Here is a 19,587-nt window from a genome sequence, read left to right on the forward strand (position 1 = left end):
TGATCGTGAGCTTTTTTTTTCTTTGGTGACAAGAGGGTTGGTGTTGGAAAAACTCAATATTACTGATTTGCCCCTGAGGGTACTTTAGTCATTACATCTTCTGGTCCATTTTGTTCTGCTATCAAGTATCAACAACATGATCAAAGAATCAATCAATACAAGGGTAGAGACTAGAGATGAAAATATCGGATCAGCAAAGAATCTGTTCGATATTCAAAGTAATCATTCATTCTCCTCTGTGATGATCATCCATCAAGACATATTTTTTTTACTTCAATTCATTGTCTGCGTTTGGACCACTCTGTGCATTGATTTTTTCCAAACTCCGGGTTTAAGCAAACTCCTCGTCGTCATCATCTTCTTCTTCCTCGTACTCGGAATCAGATTCCTCCTCTCTTTCAGGTTGCATCAATGTACTCATGTCAAAAGATGATGGATCAGATTCCACCTCTTCTATATCTATTGTGTCGTAGCTCATTCTCTGTTCGAACTTCTCATCTGAACAGTTTAGCATCCAAGCCAGTGAACATTTGATTCCCTTCTTGATTATCTTCTTGTGCCTCGGCTTTACCGTGGACTCAAGCCCATACGTAAAGAACGCAGGGAAATCCACCAGATCTTGAAGAGGTCTTCTCATTTCCTTTTGGAAGTATTCAAAGCTGAGTTTCATTATTCCGAGGTTCAAAGCCAAAACCTGAGGACATCCGATTACCATTTCCCTCGTTTGATCGATAGAAAATCCACACTTGGTAAGGAAATCAATGTGCTTTAGCATAGGAGACTCGCTGAGACTAACAAACTGCGGCATTCTCTCGATCAAAGAGCCGAGATCCTCTGGATTTAGATTAATGGCCGAACAAAGTAGCTTCTTCTGCGTCTCAAGCTTAGGTTTCAGGTCGATTCCTATGATTTCAGGATACTGTGCAATTATAGAAGGAAGATATGTTTCTCTGACATTGAAATCTTGCAGGATTTGCACGTTTGGTTTCACTGCATCATCTAATTCGAACCCAAGAATGTGAGGCCGCTTCTCAATCAACCTAGCTACAGCTAGTTTCGGAATCCCAAGACCCTCGAGATACTCCACGAGAGGCTTAATTATCCGAGCTACCCGCATTCCTAAAATCTCAGGGTACCGAGTTAAAACACCACCAATCTCCCTCCTAGCTACACCTATACCAACCAAATAAGCAACTGATGTGCTCATAGTCCCTTCCAGCTTAAAACCTAAAACTTCTGGATACCTCTCAAGCACTCGAGGTACATCAATCGGTTTAATATCCAGTCCTTGAAGATACTTAACCACCGGCGCAAGATCTATAACAACACTAGCGTGAAGAACCTGCGGGTATCTTCTCAAAAACTCAGTGAAAGTCGATTTTCTCACGCCTAGTTTCCCGAGATAATCAAGAACTGGAACCATGTTCTTCTTCACGCTACAACCAAGAACAAGAGGGTAATTGTTGATATCTTCAATGGTAAGCCCCAACCTGTGAAGAAACTCCACACGCTCTTTCATCACCTCAGCTGTTACAGGGAGTTCAAGACCATCAAGCTCATCAGGAACAATCCCAATCCCGCGCAAGAACTCATAAACCTTAGCACGATTAGCAGCTTTCTCCTTATTCATATCTAACAAACTAGGACGACTATACAGAGACTGAGAACCTCTTCCCTTATCTTTATCCTTATCCCTATCCCTTCCCGAAGAAGAACGGGACGACCTTTCTCTTCTCGGTGAATCCACAGAACGTGAAGAGAATCTCCGATTTGCAATAGAGCATTGAACTGCTAGACCAATTCCAATACCAGGTATCTTCTTGTGATTGCATAAGTTTCCATAAGTGGAATCAGAGAGTGAACGAGATCTAACGGCAAAAAAAGATGGTGGCTCAAAGTGAACTAGCAAAGACCCAGGTTTTGTGAGGCCGCTACAGAACCTAATCTTCATTCTTTCACCTACAAAAACGGAAGAACACTAAAATTGACGATATCAACAAAAACTAATACCAACTCGCACTAACCCAGAAACCTGAACGGGATAATCATATACCAATTCAAACAATTCAGTAGTAGTGAACATCAACGAACCAAACACACATAAACCTAATTAGAAGCAAGTCACAGAAACTATGGAAATCGAGAGGAAGAAGAGGAATTGGATCAACGTATGATTGAAACTGAGAGTGAAATCTCACCGGAGACGAGGAAAGATATCGGAGAATGCGAGGGTTTTAGCGGAGCGGGTAAGGTTTTTTCCACGAAAGAGAAATAAGAATCCTCATCATCACTCTCCAGTGAATGATTTATCCGAATTCTTGACTCTGTAACCCTCATTTTCTAATATTTTCCATTATTTCCCCATAACTATCTGAAATGTTATCATTACCCCCATACGTCCGCGATTACTTTAATAGTGAGCGACTAAATAAGAAAATATCATTCACTTTGTTTATCTCTTTAGAACATAAAATTTATTTAAACTGTAGCATTGGATTATCAAAGATGAACGGTAGTAAAATTATGATACTTTAATAGTTTTGGGGGTTTTCTAAGGGAAAATAAAAGATGAGGGGCTATTTCAAAGTATCCAAGTCATTTAACAGTTATGTGAGACTTTTTTTGGAGAGAAAGCAAACAAATATTCGTTGGACGAAGCATCGAGAAAATGATGGTACTTTCTTCGGTTGGTTCCGCTTCGTCATCTCCGATCGCTGCCGTCTTCTCCGCCGCGCTTCTTCTGTTCTACTTCTCTGATACTACTCTAGGAGCTCCTTGTCCCATCAATGGTAAGTTTAGCGGGTTTTCTCCCCCTACGACCTAGGAGATTATGCTCTGGATGCAGATTTCTTCGTACTTATGTTTGTATCACTGATAGAATCTAAGGTCTTTACTTAGGTGTGAAATTGCTTATTTGGATTCCTGGTAGAAAGAATCAAATGTGCAGGAACTTGCTATTGATTTTGTCTAAATGAGGATCTAAGAACCTCACAATTGTTCCTATCAGTCTCGTGTTTTGATTTGTGGAAGTGGTTCTGAATGTTCCGAAGTGGTACAGATTCGCTGCAATTTCATCGATCTGGAGCTTAGATACTTATAAGATTCTGATGTTTTTTATCTGTTGAGTGGTGAATCCAGGCTTGCCAATCCTGAGGAATATTAGTGACCTTCCCCAGGATAACTATGGAAGACCAGGCCTTTCTCACATGACTGTTGCTGGCTCTGTATTACACGGAATGAAGGAGGTAATGATGGAGGCCATTGCTGTTTTTAAACTATGTCCATTAGTATCCATTTATGTCTGTGTTTCATGAATTTTTTTGACCAAAAAAATTATGTTTCCGTTTTCTTGTTTTCCATTGTTGGACTTGTGATGGAGATTTTTGCTTACACTATAAAAATAACAGTAACACTGAATCGCTACTGATCGCCAGGTCGAAATATGGCTTCAAACATTTGCACCAGGTTCAGAGACACCAATACACAGGCACTCCTGTGAAGAAGTTTTTGTTGTCCTAAAGGGCAGTGGTACTCTGTATCTCGCTGAAACACATGGAAATTTCCCTGGGAAACCAATTGAGTTTCCTATCTTTGTTAACAGTACGCTTCATATTCCGATCAATGATGCTCATCAGGTATGTCTTTCTACCTTCCACATCATTTCAGATGATCTGGCTCTTTTCTTGAGTCTTAGACTTTGGAATCCTAGTTTGTTAAGAGTTTCCTTTAATTGTAATCTTAATTAAGAGCAAAAGACACTTCAAGTAAGGCTGATGATAAACCATCCAATTTTGTATGCAACAGATGTTAGTTAAATTAACATTGAACAAATATGAGTATTGTGTTTAAGAATGCTTGAGAGTGTTAGATGTGCTGCACGTCCTATATATTCATATATATGAGAAATATGACTTTTTCTTATGCTAAAAACCTGGCTTATGAAAGTAGCTCACAATCATGTATTACGGTTCTTACAGGTCAAGAACACCAGTCACGAGGACCTGCAGGTGTTGGTTATCATATCTCGCCCGCCTATTAAAGTGTATGTACGACATCCTTTTCCATGAATTTGCTTATATATAGTGTTCGTTTTACTATTCATATGGAAAAATCGTTTGTTATTTCAACAGCTTCACCTACGACGACTGGTACATGCCACACACCGCTGCAAGGTTGAAGTTCCCTTACTATTGGGATGAGCAATGCCTTCAAGAGTCGCAAAAAGATGAGCTTTAAAGCAATGTCCGAGGCTAAAAACAAGGACGATCTTTAGATAGTAAAATTATAGTTAAGGTTTTGTTACACTGCGTAGATACTGGTAGATTTGCGAGAATTTTACATGGATAATGTTACCAGAAAGTAAATAAATGTTCAATCTTTGATGTTCTCAAGTAAGTGGGTCTTATTGGTCATGAAAATATGTAATAGTGCACATCTTGGTTACTTTTATTTTCCTTTTCTATATTCAATTGGCCAATTATACAGTCTTAAAGCATTTTACGACATAACATTTTGGTGACTGTTCGTAATTTACCAACTAATGGTGATTTCACCAATCACATTGTGATTAACACTAAGGTATCACCCAACCGTACTGGAAGATGGAAGATGGAAGATGCAGACCTATCTTCTACATGGAAGAAGGCTAGACATCAAAGTCATAGCTTTATGTGATTTGTCTTGATATATATACCTCTTCAAGTTGATGATGCAGCCGTTTCTTTTGTCTCTTGTATTCTGTGCTGACTGCTGAGTCTTCTCCATTTGAGAAAGTTATCAATGACACTCTCAAGTAGTGGCAGAACTGGTTCGATGTTAGATCCAACTAACATAGTCTCATCATCACACAAGCCAACCACTTGCATTAGTCCATTTTACTAGATGAACATTAGCTACATGCATTGCTTCCTTTTCCCCTCTCTTCTTCTGTCTCAAACCTGTGTCTGCAAGTTCCCTATTGGGCTTTTTATAAGTAAATCATGGGACTCAAAATAAGGCTTTGGCCCACATCAAGAAAGAGATTATTCGTAAATCAACACAAAATGAAGTGTCTTTTATCCCACATCGGTGACTCTATTGATTTTTTGTGGGTTTATATATGAGAGGAAACGAACTGTCTACCGTCGAGCTAAGTAACGAGAGCTTGTGACCCTAGTGGGGACAGTAAGGTGGTGGGACACTGGTTCGGTTCCTCAGGTCGGTTCTGATGCTGGCATGTTTCTGAGCTGCCCAGTCCAAGCTGTGAGTAGTCCGTCTGGATCGAGCGAAGGCTTGGCTCAGTTGGATTCTAAAGTTGGAGGGTAATGCGTGAGGCTGGTTTCACAGAGCAGCGACCACTTCCCGCTTACAGCAGTGGACGGATCACGGCTCAGCGTCACTCAGGATCACTATGACCTGCTGGTTCGATCTCAGCTGAACAACCATTTTTTTTTCCTCTTTTCAGTTTACAGCTTTTTAAACCTGTCACAAAACTATGCTGTCTGTTTTGGGCTTGTTTATGCTTTAAGAAGGAACACACACAATGTACAAAGCGGGAAGAGTTGAAACTTTAATATAAACTCGGTTTGTGCAATGAGAAAAACTGAAAGCAAACAAAGCTAAGCGACTGCAGAGAGTTGAAACTTCAATAGGAACACATACAAAATCGGTTTGTGTAATGACCAAAGCTGAAAAACTGAAAGCAAACTTTAAACAAAGCTAAGAGTAGCGGATTTGAAACTTTAATTGGAACACATACAAACTCGTTTTGTCCAATGACCAAAGCTGTAAAACCGAAAGCAAAGAGACAGCAGATAGTTGAAACTTTAATAGGGTATACAATGTATCATAGCCTTGGTTCTCATGTATAGAAAAATACAATTTTGCTAACCAAAGAACTGTTACTTAAGAGTCAAGGTTAAGAGAGCCACGAGTAAGATGCCTAGGAAGGATCACAATGGTATTGCCGTGATCAACACCAGCCACCCAGAAAGACAGATTCTCGTTCAATAATTGGTTTTTGTGTACAAGAATATACCCATCTTGAGGCAGATTTAACTCACCCTTCTCTTCAATTTTAACCAACTCGTTCCTCAGTTCTTTCACGTTATCGTTCATCTTCATATTCACAGCCACTGGAACCCCCTTAGCAGCTTCACTCTCACCTGAATACGGCACAACGTATACGACAATCCTCTTCTTCCGGATCCTCTCCTTCTCAGACGAATCTTGAGTGTTAGTGATCATCTCTGCGACTGAGCCACGAGTAAGATGCGTAGGGAGGATCTCAATTCTATCGCCGTGATCAACACCAGCCACCCAGAAAGACTCATTCTCGTTCAGTACTCTGTTTTTGTGTGTAAGAAAATACGTTCCTTGAGGCAGATTTAACTCGCCCCTCTCTTCAACTTTAACCAACTCGTCCCTCAGTTCTTTCACGTTATCGTTCATCTTCACATTCACAGCCACCGGAACCCCCTTGGCAGCTTTACTCTCACGTGAGTACAGCGAAACGTATACCACAATCCTCTTCTTCCGGATCCTCTCCTTCTCAGACGAATCTTCCACTGAGTTTGAGGATGGAGATTGATCGGTTTGAACCGTCACAGACGAATCTTGATGAGGGTTGATGACGTTTTGTGTTGAGGTTGACGATGGAGATTGCTCTGTTTGAACCGTCACAGTAGAATCTTGATCATGACCGTCAATGATATGATCTGTTGAGCTTGACGGTGGAGGAGATTGCTCGGTTTGGTTGTTGTCAGGAGAGACGAAGAGTTGAAGACGAGATCCGTGGAAGATCTGATATTGTTCGATAACAAGATCGTCTTGAAGAACCACGCCGTCGAAGAGAAGGGTTTGTTTGCAAACAGGGATACGGTGAGACTTCTCGATCTTCTGTTTGACCTCTAACATCGTATCCTTGTAATCCACTTCAATCTCGAACGATGAGCCACTCTGAACCTCCACAAGAAACTTCATAACTGTATCAATGGTGTTTCAAGATCAATGGAGAGAGACTGTGGAAGAAGAAAGATATCGAGAGAAAGTGATAACTTGTAACGAAAGTTTCCCTCACGAATCGGTTTTATATCACGTACCAAATAGATGAGAGAATCTTAACCGTCCATATCTATCTTTTTACCAACTTTACTAAAATGATCCGACGGTGTAAATTTAACTTTTCTTTTTGTGTAAAAAAAATGTCGAAATGCTTTGGAAACGCAGCGTTTTGTTGAAAAACATATTGGTCCGTCCGACATATCGCCGTCAGAAATACGGTGCCAGAAGAATGTATTAGTCTCGCTCAATGGTGACTTTTTTGTAAACAAAGAAATAACCTTGGCGAGGCATATCTAACTCACCCTTCTTTTGCATCTTAACCAGCTCCATCCTCAGTATTTTAACTGTATCCAATGCCTTAACAACCACTGGAATCATCCTGGTCTCTTCAAATACTGTCATCTTTGTTGACGGCATGGGATTGATCTTCTACTTCACAGGAGAATCTGGTATGTCAATGATCTTCTTATTTCTTGGTCTTAGAAGACTGTGATTAGCAAAATATAGTTGCAGTTCATCTGGTTCCTCTTCTGATCCATTGTTATTCCATCTACATCAATTTCTTGTAGTTTCTTGAGCTGTTCCTCATGATCCTCAGCTTCTGCATTTCTTCCCACACTTTTTTTTATTCCTCTTTTGCCATTCCTCAAAATCCAAGCAAACTTTTTATCAATCTCAAATCGACGAAACTAAAATAAAAAATCAATCCTTTGGTACCCCATTCTTAACATATTCCACTCCGATAAATCCACCTACAATGAAACCATCAATGATATATCATGAACAAATTAATCAAGAGTCTTACTAAAAAACATAGTAAATATTCTCAATTCAGTAAATAAAGATCTTGGTGGTGCAAAAGATGCCCATCTCTCCTTTACTTTCAAATATGTATTTTTGGGTGATTGGATGTGAATTCAAAAATAGATTGAGAGACGGATAAATGAAGTAAACATTACAAAAATACACCACTTAAGTAGTACATTTTTAGTTCAAAGGTTTTGCTTTGAAATTTGTTACATTCTCGAGTTCCTCTTGCTTACGTTTTGTAGTAGTTTTTGATGTAGAGTAGGAAGAGCTCTTAGCATTGTTCGGATCACAGGGCTGGTTAATTTAGTAAGGTTAGGCCTCTAATCATAAATTCATAATGAATAAAAAAAATATTCATTTGAAGCTATAAATCTGTTCTTAAGTGATGCTTATCTCTGATAAAGGGTACTTACCTGAAAATGTGGCAGAGGTGGTGTTCTTTGATGGTGCAGTGCAGACAAAGCTAGAGCTGCCCAAATCTGTAGTAAATAACAGAACGCATAAGGTTTTATTTAGATAAACCTCAGTGAAACTAGATGCCTCACCTTCTTATTCATAGTTCTACCTTATAACTTGGGAATCTTTGCCAACATCTCTTCCTCAAGTTATTTACGGCTTCGGTATAGACACCTTCTTTGTTCACAATTCTGAGATAACTTCCAATAGGCTGCATTGAATAAAACCAAAAACGAATTATTATTGGCTGATAGACAATTAAACTTGAAACAGAACAACATAGAGAAAAGCAGAGAATTTCAAGATTGCTTACAGAGCATGAAGAGGATTTTTCCATCTTTGGGACATAAATCAATGATGAGGAGGAAAAACGTTTCAGTCATACAATGAGATAAGGAGTGAATCATGCTGATTTTTTTAAAAAAAAAATATTGGGTAACCTGTCTTAGTTTTCCATCAGCCAGCCAGCCTTTGCCATTTGATGTGTTGATTTTACTGGATAAGAGCTAACGTTTTTACCACTCGTTTCCCTGTACTGAAAGGCATAGACACATTAAAGAACTATAAGAAGAGGAACGTGAGACAAACAAGGCTGACCACGGGGTGTGACAGAGTTGTCCATGAAGCTTGAAGCTGCAATGCAAAAGATAAAACGACCATTGAGATAAAAGAAAAAGAGTGAGCCAGACAAAAAGAGAGTAAAAAAGGGAATTACCCATTCAATGAACCACTTGAGAGCACAGGAAAGGAAAGTATCTTTATTGGTCAAATCTTGGCCTTGCTTCAACAGCATGTAGCTATCAACCACGGAGAGACCACGATTGAGCTTCCTTACAGAACAACACAAAACACACAAGGTTTTAGTCTGAGTTGGTTAAGTTCGGATGAAATGTCTGAGACCGGCTCTTTTCACCACCAAATACGTTGTAGTCAAGCATCTGCAAAAAGAGGCACCAAGTAAGCAGCAACGAAATGATCAACGATTCTTATTTAAACTGAAAATAAGTGATTCGTGGGGGAATATACATGTTCAAGAATTTGACGGAGTCGTGGGTGAATTCAAACGAAGTATGAGATAAGAGATATGGATCATGCTGGTTTTGTAACAATCTGCCACCAACCTGTCTTGATTTTCCACCATCTAGTTTTTGCTTTCTGATGGCTTGACTTTAACACTCGTTCCCTGCAATAAGGCAATCAACACAAAAAAGAAACGAAACTACTACAAGTTGAAGGTGAAACCAGATTTGGGAATAAGAATTAATGTGAGCTACCTTTTCACATTTGTCTGAAGGATGATTTTGGATTGAGCTATCTTTGTAGCAATTTACTGCTTTAAAGTCTACTGGAGTGGTGGGATGGGTAAGGGATGTTCTCCTTTTTTCTATCTGCTCAGGCGTCCGCATCCCCGAGATTACTGTTGAATGACAAGAAGAAAAAGAAGAATTAGAATGGCACCTCATGATCTCACTTAACTACAATACCATTTCACAAAGAATGAGATCCTTGCAGTTTACCTAACCTGCATACCTGCTTAAAGACTCACGTTTAAGATATTGAAGATGTTTCTGCATGCTGAAACTATTGAACATTCTTCACATTTGAAAGGAGTACTTGGACAAATCTTTTTCTCCATCTAAAGGAAGTGATCAAATAAATTATCCGGCCACAGACTGTTTGAAACTGTACCTAGAAACGATGTATGAGAATAGAGTTGAGAAAATTTGGATATGATTGCCAACTAGAATCCCATTGTTAATAGGAATAAGATACCAACCTTTGGCTGTCTGAACCCAACCCACAAGGCTGACCACAGCGTGTGACAGAGTTGTCCATGATGTCATCAAGCACGAGAAAATAACCTTGAAGCTGCAATGCAAAAGGTAAAACGGCCATTACAATGAAGTCAAAGAGAGAGTCACACAAAGAGATGGTAAAAAATGGGAATTACCCATTCAATGCACCACCTGAGAGCACACAATAGGAAAGTATCAGTATCGGTCAAGTCTTGGCTTCTTTCAAGAGATTGTAGGCAGCTATCAACCACGGAGAGAGACCACAACTGATTAATTTTGGATGAAATGTCTAAGACAGGCTCCTCACACCGCCGCCTACATTGTAGTCAAGCATCTGTAAAGAGAGGCAATGTCACGGAAATTGGAGCATGTTAGATGACGCTTTCAGAGATTAGCCAATGTATTCTGCGTGCAAGGAAAACAGAGAGGCATATCAGATGGCATGAAATCAAAACATTCTAGGGATGAAAGAAGCTTCATACCAGAGATTTGATTAGAGACATAAGTTGAAGCTAGTGAAGATGATTATGCGTGCTTGTTAGCCCTTGCCATTGTTTGAAGATAAAATTCCTGCAGCATTGGGAATGAAATCCTTGCAAATTAGCTAAACAGTTTCATTAAGCTATGAGTTTGTTATGAAGTGATGATACTCTCCAGAGTTGGTATCAAAATAGTAATTAAGAATGTAACTTACCTTTTCACATTACGCTTACGACAACTGTGACTGGTTTTTTTTTGCCTGCGTGCAGAATGAATTCCTCAGAAGACTAGATATCTTTCTAGCAGTTTGATGCTTTTTCTTAAGGTTCACCCACTTTTCTTCTTGAGAAAACTGCAGAGCTGGTGTGTGTTCTCCTTGCTTTATATCTTCTCCGATATCTACATTCCCGAGATTACAATTGAATGAACAAAAAGAAAAAGAGCATTAGAATGTTTCTTATCTTGCTTAACTACAATTAGATCTCACAAAGAATGATATAGATAAACCTGGCTTATGTGGTCTTATTGTTATTCTCTGTATCCTCGGAATTGTTACTGAGCAAAGTAGAGGATTACACCATGGTTGGGTCATATAATGAGATCATCTAGCTTTTACCCCTGTGATTGGCTACATACTCAATAAATCAAATTGGTAGAACTAGTAGCTAGCAATGTTCGTAACACTCATTTCCCTGCAGTCAATGAAACGATACATCAACACATGAAAAAAAAAACCCATCAATCACAATAATCAATCAGTCAAATCTAATAATAATAGGATGAGAGTAGTAAAGAGAATTACGCCATGGAAACCAACAAGGTCCTCCTCGTGCTCCCATCCTCACTTGCAAAAGAACACTTCCTTGCACCATATCAAAGATTCTGAGAGTTAAATACAAGACAAGAGATCATTTATCAACTTTTAATAATAATAAAGAACATAAGCTAACAAGGAATTTTACTTACAGAGATGGTGATTGGTGAAGAAGATGATTTTTTTTTTCCAGTGCAGGGATCATCATCATCCCTAATTCTCCATCAATGGTCTATCAAGAACAAATAGGTCAAGAGTCGAACTAAAAGAAATAGTAAATATTATCAATTTAGTAAATAAAGAACTGAAACTATCAATGCATTACCTTCTTGTTCATATTTCGAGCTAATAACTTTGTAATCTTTGCCAACATCTTTTCCTCAAGTTATTTACTGCTTCGGTATAGACACCTTCGTTCACAATTCTAGGAAAACTTCCAATAGGCTGCATTGAATGTAACCAGAAACGAATTATTATTACTGGCTGAGTGACAATTAAACTTGAAACAGAACAAAGTAGAAAAAGCAGAGGATTTCGAGATTACTTACCGAGCATGAAGAGGATCTTTAGTACATAAAACAATGATGATGCGGAAAAAAATTTCAGTCATACAATGAGATATAGAGTGAATCATGCTGTCTTAGATTTCCATCATCCAGCCTTTGCCTTTTGATGTGTTGATTTTTCTGGATAAGAGCTAACGTTTTTACCACTCGTTTCCCTGCAGTGAAAGGCATAAATACATTAAAGAACTATAAGAAGAGGAACGTGAGACCAGAGTTGGTATCAAAATAATTAAAAATGTCATCTACCTTTTTAACACTTCTCTGATTACTGCCTTTTGCTTGAGACAACCGTGACTGGTTTAGTTGTGAACTATTTATTTCTTGGCTAGAAGGCTGCAATCAGAGGAAAACATGGCTCTTTGGTTCAATCATTATTCTGCATGGGAGGAAAACAAAAGGCATATCAGACAGCATGAAGTGAAAAAAGCTTCATACCTGCTTAGGGACTTACGTTGAAGCTGTTGAAGATGTCTCAGCATGCTGGTTTACCCTTACCAAGTTTAAATTCCTGCAACAATAAGAAATGAGATCCTTGCAGACTAATTAAACAGATTCATTAAGCATTATAAAGTGATGATAGTCTCTAACGAAGGGTATTTAGCTGAAAATTCTCGCAGATGAGGTGTACTGCTTTTGTGGATATGGAAAGTTAAAGGCCAAAGAAATTGTTACCTCAAAATTCAACATACTAAGGTATTCCCCTGAAGTGTTTTTTGAGAATCATGTGAATATGATTGCCAAGTAGAATCCCACTGTTAATAGCAATCATAAACGGGTTTACCACAGGTTCTGTAAAACTGAAAACGGGTTGGATAAAACTACCAACCCTCATCAAACTATTCTGCATATATAGAAACAAGAAGAGAGAAACGTCAACACATTGAACAGCTTCTGATCTCAAACGAATCAGAATCAAATGTCAAACGAATTTCAGCCACACAAAACAAACTTTTTTATAAATGTGATACTTAGGAAGAAGCAACGGCACAAAAATTAGAGTATATCAGTTGACGCTTTCAGAGATTAGCCAATCATTATTCTGCTTACAAGGAAAACAGAGGCATATCAAATGGCATGAAAAGAAACTTTTTAGGGGTGAAAAGAAGCTTCATACCTTACTAGAGACTTAAGTTGAAGCTAGTGAAGATGTTTATGCGTGCTGGTTAACCCTTGCCATTGTTTGAAGATGAAATTCCTGCAACATTGAGAGCTGAAATCCTTGTAGATTAACTAAACAGTTTCACTAAGCTATGGATTTTGTTATGAAGTGATACTCTTTGGGAAAGTATATATTTACCTGGAAATTCTAGCAGATGTGGTGCAGGCAAAGCTGGTGCTGTCAAAATCTGCATCAAATCACAGAACACACGGGTTTCGTTTAGTTTTCTATTTATCAAGTACAAATATACCATGCTGAAACTAGATGCATTGGCTTCTGGTTTTTCACAGGTTGAGCTTAAAACTTGGAAGTGAGCAAGACCTCGTTTTTTCCTGTGGAGCAGCAGCGTTGCTGGTTTTGGATTAAGAATCTACACAAATCAATGATGAGGACGAAAGAGTTTCGGTCATGGAGAGATTCAATCTGATTTTATAACAGTTTGGCTCCTACCTGTCTTGGTTTTTGCTGGCTTGACTTTCCAAAACTAGTTAGTTTCGGCTAGCGACGTTTTTAACACTTATTTCCCTGTAATGAGGCAATCAACAGAGAAAAACAAAAAGATTACAAGAGGAACGTGAGAATGGTAATGGTATTTAAGAACGTGAGTTGGTATAAGAACGGTAAGTTAGAATGTAACTTACCTTTTCACATTTTGCTGATGACTTCATTCTTGTTTAGACAACTGTGACTGGTTTTTTTTTGCCTGCGTACAGAATGGCTTCCTCAGAATACTAGCTATCTTTCTAGCAGTTTGATGCTTTTTCTTAAGGTTCATCCAATTTTCTCCCTGAGAAAACTGCAGAGCTGTGTTCTCCTTGCTTTATATCTTCTCCAACATCCACATTCCCAAGATTACTGTTGAATGAACAAAAAGAAAAAGTGCATTAGAATGGTTTCTCATCTTGCTTAACTACAATTAGATCTCACAAAGTATGATATAGAGAAACCTGGCATTGTAGATCTATGTATCCTCGGAATTGTTACAGAGCAAAGTAGAGGATTACTCCATGGTTGGGTCACATAATGAGATCATCTAGCTTTTACCCTGTGATTGGCTACATACTCAGTGAATCAGATTGGTAGAGCTAGTAGCTGGAAATGTTCGTAACACTCATTTCCCTGCAGTCAGTGAAACGACACATCAACACATGAAATTAAAACAAAAAAACCATTAATTTGGTTCGTACCTGTCTTGATTTTCCACCACCTAGTTTTTGCTTTCTGATGGCTTGACTTTAACACTCGTTCCCCTGCAATGAGGCAATCTACACACAAAAAGAAACTACTACAAGTTGAACGTGAAGCCAGATTTTGGGTACCAGAATGGAAAGAATGTGAGCAACCTTTTCACATTTTTCTGAAGGCTGATTTTGGCTTGAGCTATATTTGTAATTTGCTGCCTTAAGGTCCACTGCAATGGTGGTTTGGGTAAGGGATGTTCTCCTTGTTTTCTATCTGCTCAAGCGTCTGCATCCCCGAGATTACTGTTTAATGAACAAGAAGAAAAAGATGAGTTAGAATGGAGGACGGCTGAATGAATTAGAACAAGACTCACGTTGAGTTGAGACTCTACCTAGAAACGGTGTATGAGAATAGAGTTGAGAAAAATTGTGAAATTGGAAATTACCCATTCAATGCACACAAAAGGAAAGTCTCTTTATCGGTCAAGTCTTGGCTATCACCAGCTTGTAGCTATCACCCACGGAGAAACCACAATTGAGCTTCCCTACATGACAAAAATTGATTAATTTAGGATCAAAATTTCTTAGACAGGCTCCTCACACCGTTGCTTAAATTGTAGTTAACATCTGCAAAGAGAGGCACCAAACCAGTAGAAACAAAAGAAGTATCAAACAATCTTATTAAAATTGAAAGTAAGTGATGTGAGGAGGGAATATACTTGTTCAAGCGATTGTCGTGGGTGAATTCAAACGAAGAACCTTGAAGCAGGTCACACAATTATCCGTTTCCCTGCAGTCAGTGAGACAATCAACACATGAAAAAGAAAAAAAAAACCCATAAATCAGTATAATCAATTTGAACTTTTTATTTTGTGAGACTATATTTGTTAAGAATGTCCCCTACCTTTTCACACTTTTCTGATGATGTCCTTTGGCTTGAGATAACTGTAACTGATATTTTGGCAAAAGTGCAGACGGATTCATCATCAGACAAGGTTCAATGAATTCTCAAAACGATTCTCTAGTACTCATCGCTCAGACCTGCAATCAAAACCATCAATGGTATCAACAAAAAAAGATCAGTCAAGAGTTAAACTAAAAGACAGAATAAAGAAGTGTAGCTACTAGTTACTGGTTATATCTTGAGGCTTGCTTTGTGCTATAGCTACTGGTTCTAACGGTCCTTTATCCTGCAATAATAAGAATTATTGAAAAAAGTAGTTGACTTTAAACAATTTGAAACAAAACCCTGAAGGGTTCTTCTTCTTTTTGAAGGATTCTTTACTCATCGCTCAGACCTGCAACTTTACTCATTGCTCAGACCTGCAATCAAAACCATCAATGGTATCAACAACAACAAAAAACAGTCAAGAGTTAAACTAAAAGACAGAATAAAGAACTGGAGCTACTAGTTACTGGTTATATCTTGAGGCTTACTTTGTGCTATAGCTACTGGTTCTAACGGCTCTATAACAAGCAATAATAAGAATTATTAAAAAAAGTAGTTGACTTTAAACAATTGGAAACAAAACCTTGAAGGGTTCTTCTTCTTTTTGAAGGATTCTTTACTCATCGCTCAAACCTGCAATCATAACCATCAATGGTATCAAGAAAAAATATTAGTCAAGAGTTATAGTAAGAGATACAGTAAAGAATTGTAGCTACTACTAGTTACTGGTTATCGAAGATATGTCCAAGTACTCCTTGTAGATGTGAAGAATGTTCTTGGTTATAGAAACGAACAAGGTCCTCCTCGTGCTCCCATCCTCACTTGCGAAAGAACAATTCCTTGCACCATATCAAAGATTCTGAGAGTGAAATACAAGACAAGATATCGTTTATCAACTTCTCATAGTAATAAACTAACAAGTAATTTTACTTACAGAGATGGTGATTGGTGAAGAAGATGATTCTTTTTCCCAGAGCAGGCATCATCATCAATTCATCATCCCTAATTCTCCATATCACGAGAAACCATAAAACCAAAAATCGGCTCCTTCTCTCTCTCTCTCGCTCCCTTTTATGTTGATTTTCGTCTCAGCAGGGAAGAAATAAGAATGTGATGATGAGTGAGAGAGTTCCCCCTATAAACAGAGGAGAAAAAAGGAAAAAACAAAAAAAAAAAAGGAAATTCCTATCGTTTGTCAAAAGAAAAAGGAAAAACAAAAAAGGAAATATTCGAGAAAAGGAAATTGCTAATCCAAAAATATTCAAAAAAGGGGAAATATTTGTACCTTCCGCTTCTCTCCTCGTCTCTTAAAAATTCAAATCCGGATGTTGATTTAAAAAGTATAAAAAGACCTTAATTCACTTATTATTGGGCTATTTAGGCCTATTATTGGCCTTATTAAATTAATGTACTCATTATTATTATTAACCGAGATACTGAGTGTTGTTTAGTAAAATATTAAACAGAAATATCAGGATATTTGGAAGAGCTAACGTCTGCTTATTTCAATATAGCTAATGTCTGCTTATTTCATCATAGCTAATGTCTCGTATATATAATGCACAGATGACAGAGCTTAAAGTAACTCAACAAGGACTAGGATCTCTTCTTCTTTCAGCTCATGATCATATTGGTAATTACATGTCTTAGCATATTTGCAGAAAACTTTACTGTCTTATGCACTGTTCTGTCAACAAAGATTCAACAGTTGATATTTATACATGTTTCTGTAATGCCAACTAGACCATCCGAATGCACAGAGTTAAAGTAACTCAACAAGGACTTGTTTCTCTTCTTCTTTCAGCTCATCATATTAGTAATGACAAGTCTTAGCATATTTGAAAAAAAACTTGAAACCTATAAGTAAAAAAGAGAGACTACAGGAGAGAGTTTAAGCTCGAGCAATGATCAACGAGGCTTTTGATAAACAGCACTGCGGGTAGCCTTAATTATATCGCCATCAGCAATACCGTTCCAGAAGAATGAGGAAGTCTCGATCAATGGTGTCTTTTTGAAGACAAAGAAATACCCTTCGCGAGGCAGATCTAACTCACCCCTCTGTTGCATCGTAACCAACTCTGTGGTCAGTACTTTTATTATATCCAATGAGTTAACCACCACCGGAATCATCCTGGTCTCTTCAAATAGCTGAACAAATACTGTCATCTTTCCCGAAGGGATGGGCATAGGCATGGGCTTGATCTTCTTCTTCTCAGGAGAATCTGGAATGTAAATGATCTCCTTCACTGAGTCTGACGATGAAGATTTCTCTGTTTGATTCCTGTTTCTGCTGCTCCCAAAGTTCACAGGCGGCAGATCATCTTTAATGCCAAGAAACTCTTCCATATCACTTACCGTTAGTGATCTATCGTTTTTGGTTGTCGTAGACCAATCCTGACTTAGGAACGCTTCAACTAAAGCTGATGTTTCTGGAGATTTCTCGGTTTGATTCCTGTCTCTGCTGCTCCCAACAGTTAAATCTTGAATCCCAAGTAACTCATCAGTTGAATTTGACGGTCCTGGTAGTGGTAGTGATGATTCATTGTTGTTGCTCCTCGGGTTCATCACCGGCGGATCTTGATGACCGTGAGTGATCTGTCGGGTTAAGTTTGACGGTGCTCGAGGTTGCTGGTTTTGATGAAGAACTTGATTGTTGTTGCGATCAGGGTTGTAACGGTTACAAGAGACGAAGAGTTTGAGAGTAGACTTGTTGACGATCTTACATTGTGCGACATTATGATGGTCATTAAGAAGAACCCTGCCTTTAAAGAAAAGGGTTTGTTTGGAAATAGGGATATGTAGATGCCTCTCGATCTTCTCTTTGATAACTAACACTGTATCAAAGTTACCCACTTCAATAGTACACTCTTCTTTATCACCATCAGGCTGATCACCATACTTGACTTCCACCTTCATACTTGTATCAATGGTGTTTCAAGATCAATGGAGACTGGTGTAGAAGAAAGTGAAGAGAGAGAAAGTGCTGTGTTGTGACAAAATAAAATTTCTCCTCATCACGATTTGGCTTAAATATCATTTGATTCACGAATCAAATGGGTCAGGTTTGGGCCTAGCACAATATCAACCTTATTGGGTTACGTGTTTCTTAAGTTAATGAAAGCCACGTTTTGGACAAAGATAATTTCGATGAAAGCAAGAAACTTCATGAAAGACTGAACGATATAAAGAAGGAGGAGATTGCACAAAGTTAAGCCTAAAGACTGTATAATGCTCCTTTGTCTCTTAAATTTCGGATTTAGCTAAAACATCTGATTTCGTATGCACAAATGCTACTTAACATAACATTGAACAGACAAAACAAAAGCAACGCATAGTAATTTAAAATAAAATAAAATAAAAAATAAATGTAATTTACAGACAATTATTAGAACTTTTTCACATTTACAGTTATCAATGGAGATCTGGGAATATGGCTTTTTTTCTTCGGCTATAAACTATTTTGGGTTATCATCATATGAAACTAGCTCATGATCATATGTTTACAGGCCTGCAGGTATTGGTTATTTCTCGGCTATCTATAAAAGGGTATGTAACATATTTGTCCAAAAATTGCTTACTCATATTATATGCGTCCTATACTATCCACACACTGCTCCAACGCGTCCAAGATTCGCAAAAAAGACAATGCTTTAGATCAAAGCCCGAGGCCAAAACAGAGCACAAACAGAGTATATCATTTGGTAAATTGGTAAAATGGATATATAAACTTTCAGTGTGGCAACTAACTCTACCCAATGACACCAACTCCATTCCTCAACGGATACGATCATTCAAATTGACTTGACGTCAAAACATGGAGTGCTTCGTCCTCCAATGGTCATGTGGATGCCAACGCTTCAATATGCATTCTTAAGCTAAACTGAAAGCTTCCGGTTTTGGCCAGCTTCTCCGAGTTCTGCCAAAAAAGTATATCAACTTAGATAACTCATATTCTTTAAGTAAGCTTTAGTTCTTTCACCTATCAAAAGTTAAATTGGAATGTCATGTAGACTTGTGTCCCATCAGAAGGATTCACTTAGAGAGAAATCTCACTTGACACTACTCACAGTGTGGCCTTTCACTTGCTAATTGGCTTGTAAATCTTTGATTTAAACTCACATAAACGTGCATCACAATCTTCATGGCTCTAGCAACAACATAACCTAATTTAATGAAAACTTTTAAACCCATAACTTCAAGAAAAATACTAAAAGCTTAAGGAAAGTTCGTTTATTAAGGTTTTAACAAAGTACCATATAGTTGTATTGTTCTAAGTATAAGAAGAAAATATTGGTACAAGGCTTCAAGAAGGACTAAGAGCTACAAGGAAAGATT

At 38.1% G+C, this 19,587-nt stretch overlaps 3 protein-coding genes and 1 long non-coding RNA gene across 6 annotated transcripts; 1 reads left to right on the forward strand and 3 right to left on the reverse strand.

Moving 5' to 3' along the window:
• Window positions 1–41: 41 nt before the first annotated feature.
• Window positions 42–2,285, reverse strand: LOC17884284 (transcription termination factor MTERF4, chloroplastic). Of its 3 annotated transcripts, none has more exons than XM_006289945.2 (2): window positions 2,199–2,285; window positions 42–1,959 (listed from the first exon to the last, which is right to left on the reverse strand). In XM_006289945.2, the coding sequence occupies exon 2, from the start codon at window positions 1,949–1,951 to the stop codon at window positions 332–334; it is 1,620 nt and encodes a 539-aa protein (XP_006290007.1). In that variant the 5' UTR covers window positions 1,952–1,959; window positions 2,199–2,285; the 3' UTR covers window positions 42–331. The 3 variants fall into 3 exon arrangements, with proteins under 3 accessions (XP_006290007.1, XP_023637700.1, XP_023637701.1); XM_023781932.1 differs by having other exon boundaries at window positions 42–1,978; window positions 2,199–2,253; XM_023781933.1 differs by lacking the exon at window positions 2,199–2,285 and adding an exon at window positions 2,054–2,192.
• Window positions 2,286–2,637: 352 nt separating this feature from the next.
• On the forward strand, window positions 2,638–4,484 carry LOC17881959 (auxin-binding protein 1). The gene is made up of 5 exons (XM_006288636.2): window positions 2,638–2,789; window positions 3,139–3,245; window positions 3,435–3,635; window positions 3,978–4,042; window positions 4,131–4,484. Exons 1-5 carry the CDS (start codon window positions 2,669–2,671, stop codon window positions 4,234–4,236), a joined length of 600 nt encoding a protein of 199 aa, XP_006288698.2. The 5' UTR covers window positions 2,638–2,668; the 3' UTR covers window positions 4,237–4,484.
• A 1,399-nt stretch (window positions 4,485–5,883) lies between these two features.
• LOC17882931 lies at window positions 5,884–18,168 on the reverse strand. Its single transcript, XM_006289418.2, is given in 2 exon segments — window positions 5,884–6,998; window positions 17,307–18,168. Coding segments are annotated over 2 exon segments (1,977 nt in total).
• Window positions 7,149–16,315, reverse strand: LOC17884522. The gene is made up of 38 exons (XR_002833522.1): window positions 16,187–16,315; window positions 15,979–16,091; window positions 15,836–15,885; window positions 15,602–15,626; window positions 15,429–15,493; window positions 15,208–15,344; window positions 15,023–15,093; window positions 14,750–14,848; window positions 14,466–14,606; window positions 14,310–14,387; window positions 14,070–14,241; window positions 13,764–13,977; window positions 13,573–13,647; window positions 13,444–13,492; window positions 13,261–13,309; window positions 13,078–13,173; window positions 12,636–12,804; window positions 12,399–12,471; window positions 12,210–12,296; window positions 11,946–12,118; window positions 11,723–11,841; window positions 11,550–11,629; window positions 11,386–11,445; window positions 11,091–11,275; window positions 10,798–10,982; window positions 10,586–10,673; window positions 10,275–10,508; window positions 10,085–10,176; window positions 9,838–9,996; window positions 9,582–9,724; window positions 9,334–9,490; window positions 9,023–9,245; window positions 8,748–8,940; window positions 8,621–8,644; window positions 8,417–8,518; window positions 8,265–8,330; window positions 8,085–8,145; window positions 7,149–7,793 (listed from the first exon to the last, which is right to left on the reverse strand). It is a non-coding gene; the product is annotated as an uncharacterized LOC17884522 (long non-coding RNA).
• Window positions 18,169–19,587: the final 1,419 nt, after the last annotated feature.

The sequence above is a fragment of the Capsella rubella genome, unplaced genomic scaffold (assembly GCF_000375325.1).
Source record: "Capsella rubella cultivar Monte Gargano unplaced genomic scaffold, Caprub1_0 scaffold_6, whole genome shotgun sequence".
NCBI lineage: Eukaryota > Viridiplantae > Streptophyta > Magnoliopsida > Brassicales > Brassicaceae > Capsella > Capsella rubella.

Excerpts from the sequence above, each read along its gene's own strand:
- LOC17884284 (XM_006289945.2), bottom strand. The coding sequence starts at position 1,951 with ATGAAGATTAGGTTCTGTAGCGGCCTCACAAAACCTGGGTCTTTGCTA.
- LOC17881959 (XM_006288636.2), top strand. The coding sequence starts at position 2,669 with ATGATGGTACTTTCTTCGGTTGGTTCCGCTTCGTCATCTCCGATCGCT. Across the intron at positions 2,790-3,138 it reads AGCTCCTTGTCCCATCAATG|GCTTGCCAATCCTGAGGAAT; the intron begins GTAAGTTTAGCG and ends TGGTGAATCCAG. Across the intron at positions 3,246-3,434 it reads TATTACACGGAATGAAGGAG|GTCGAAATATGGCTTCAAAC; the intron begins GTAATGATGGAG and ends ACTGATCGCCAG.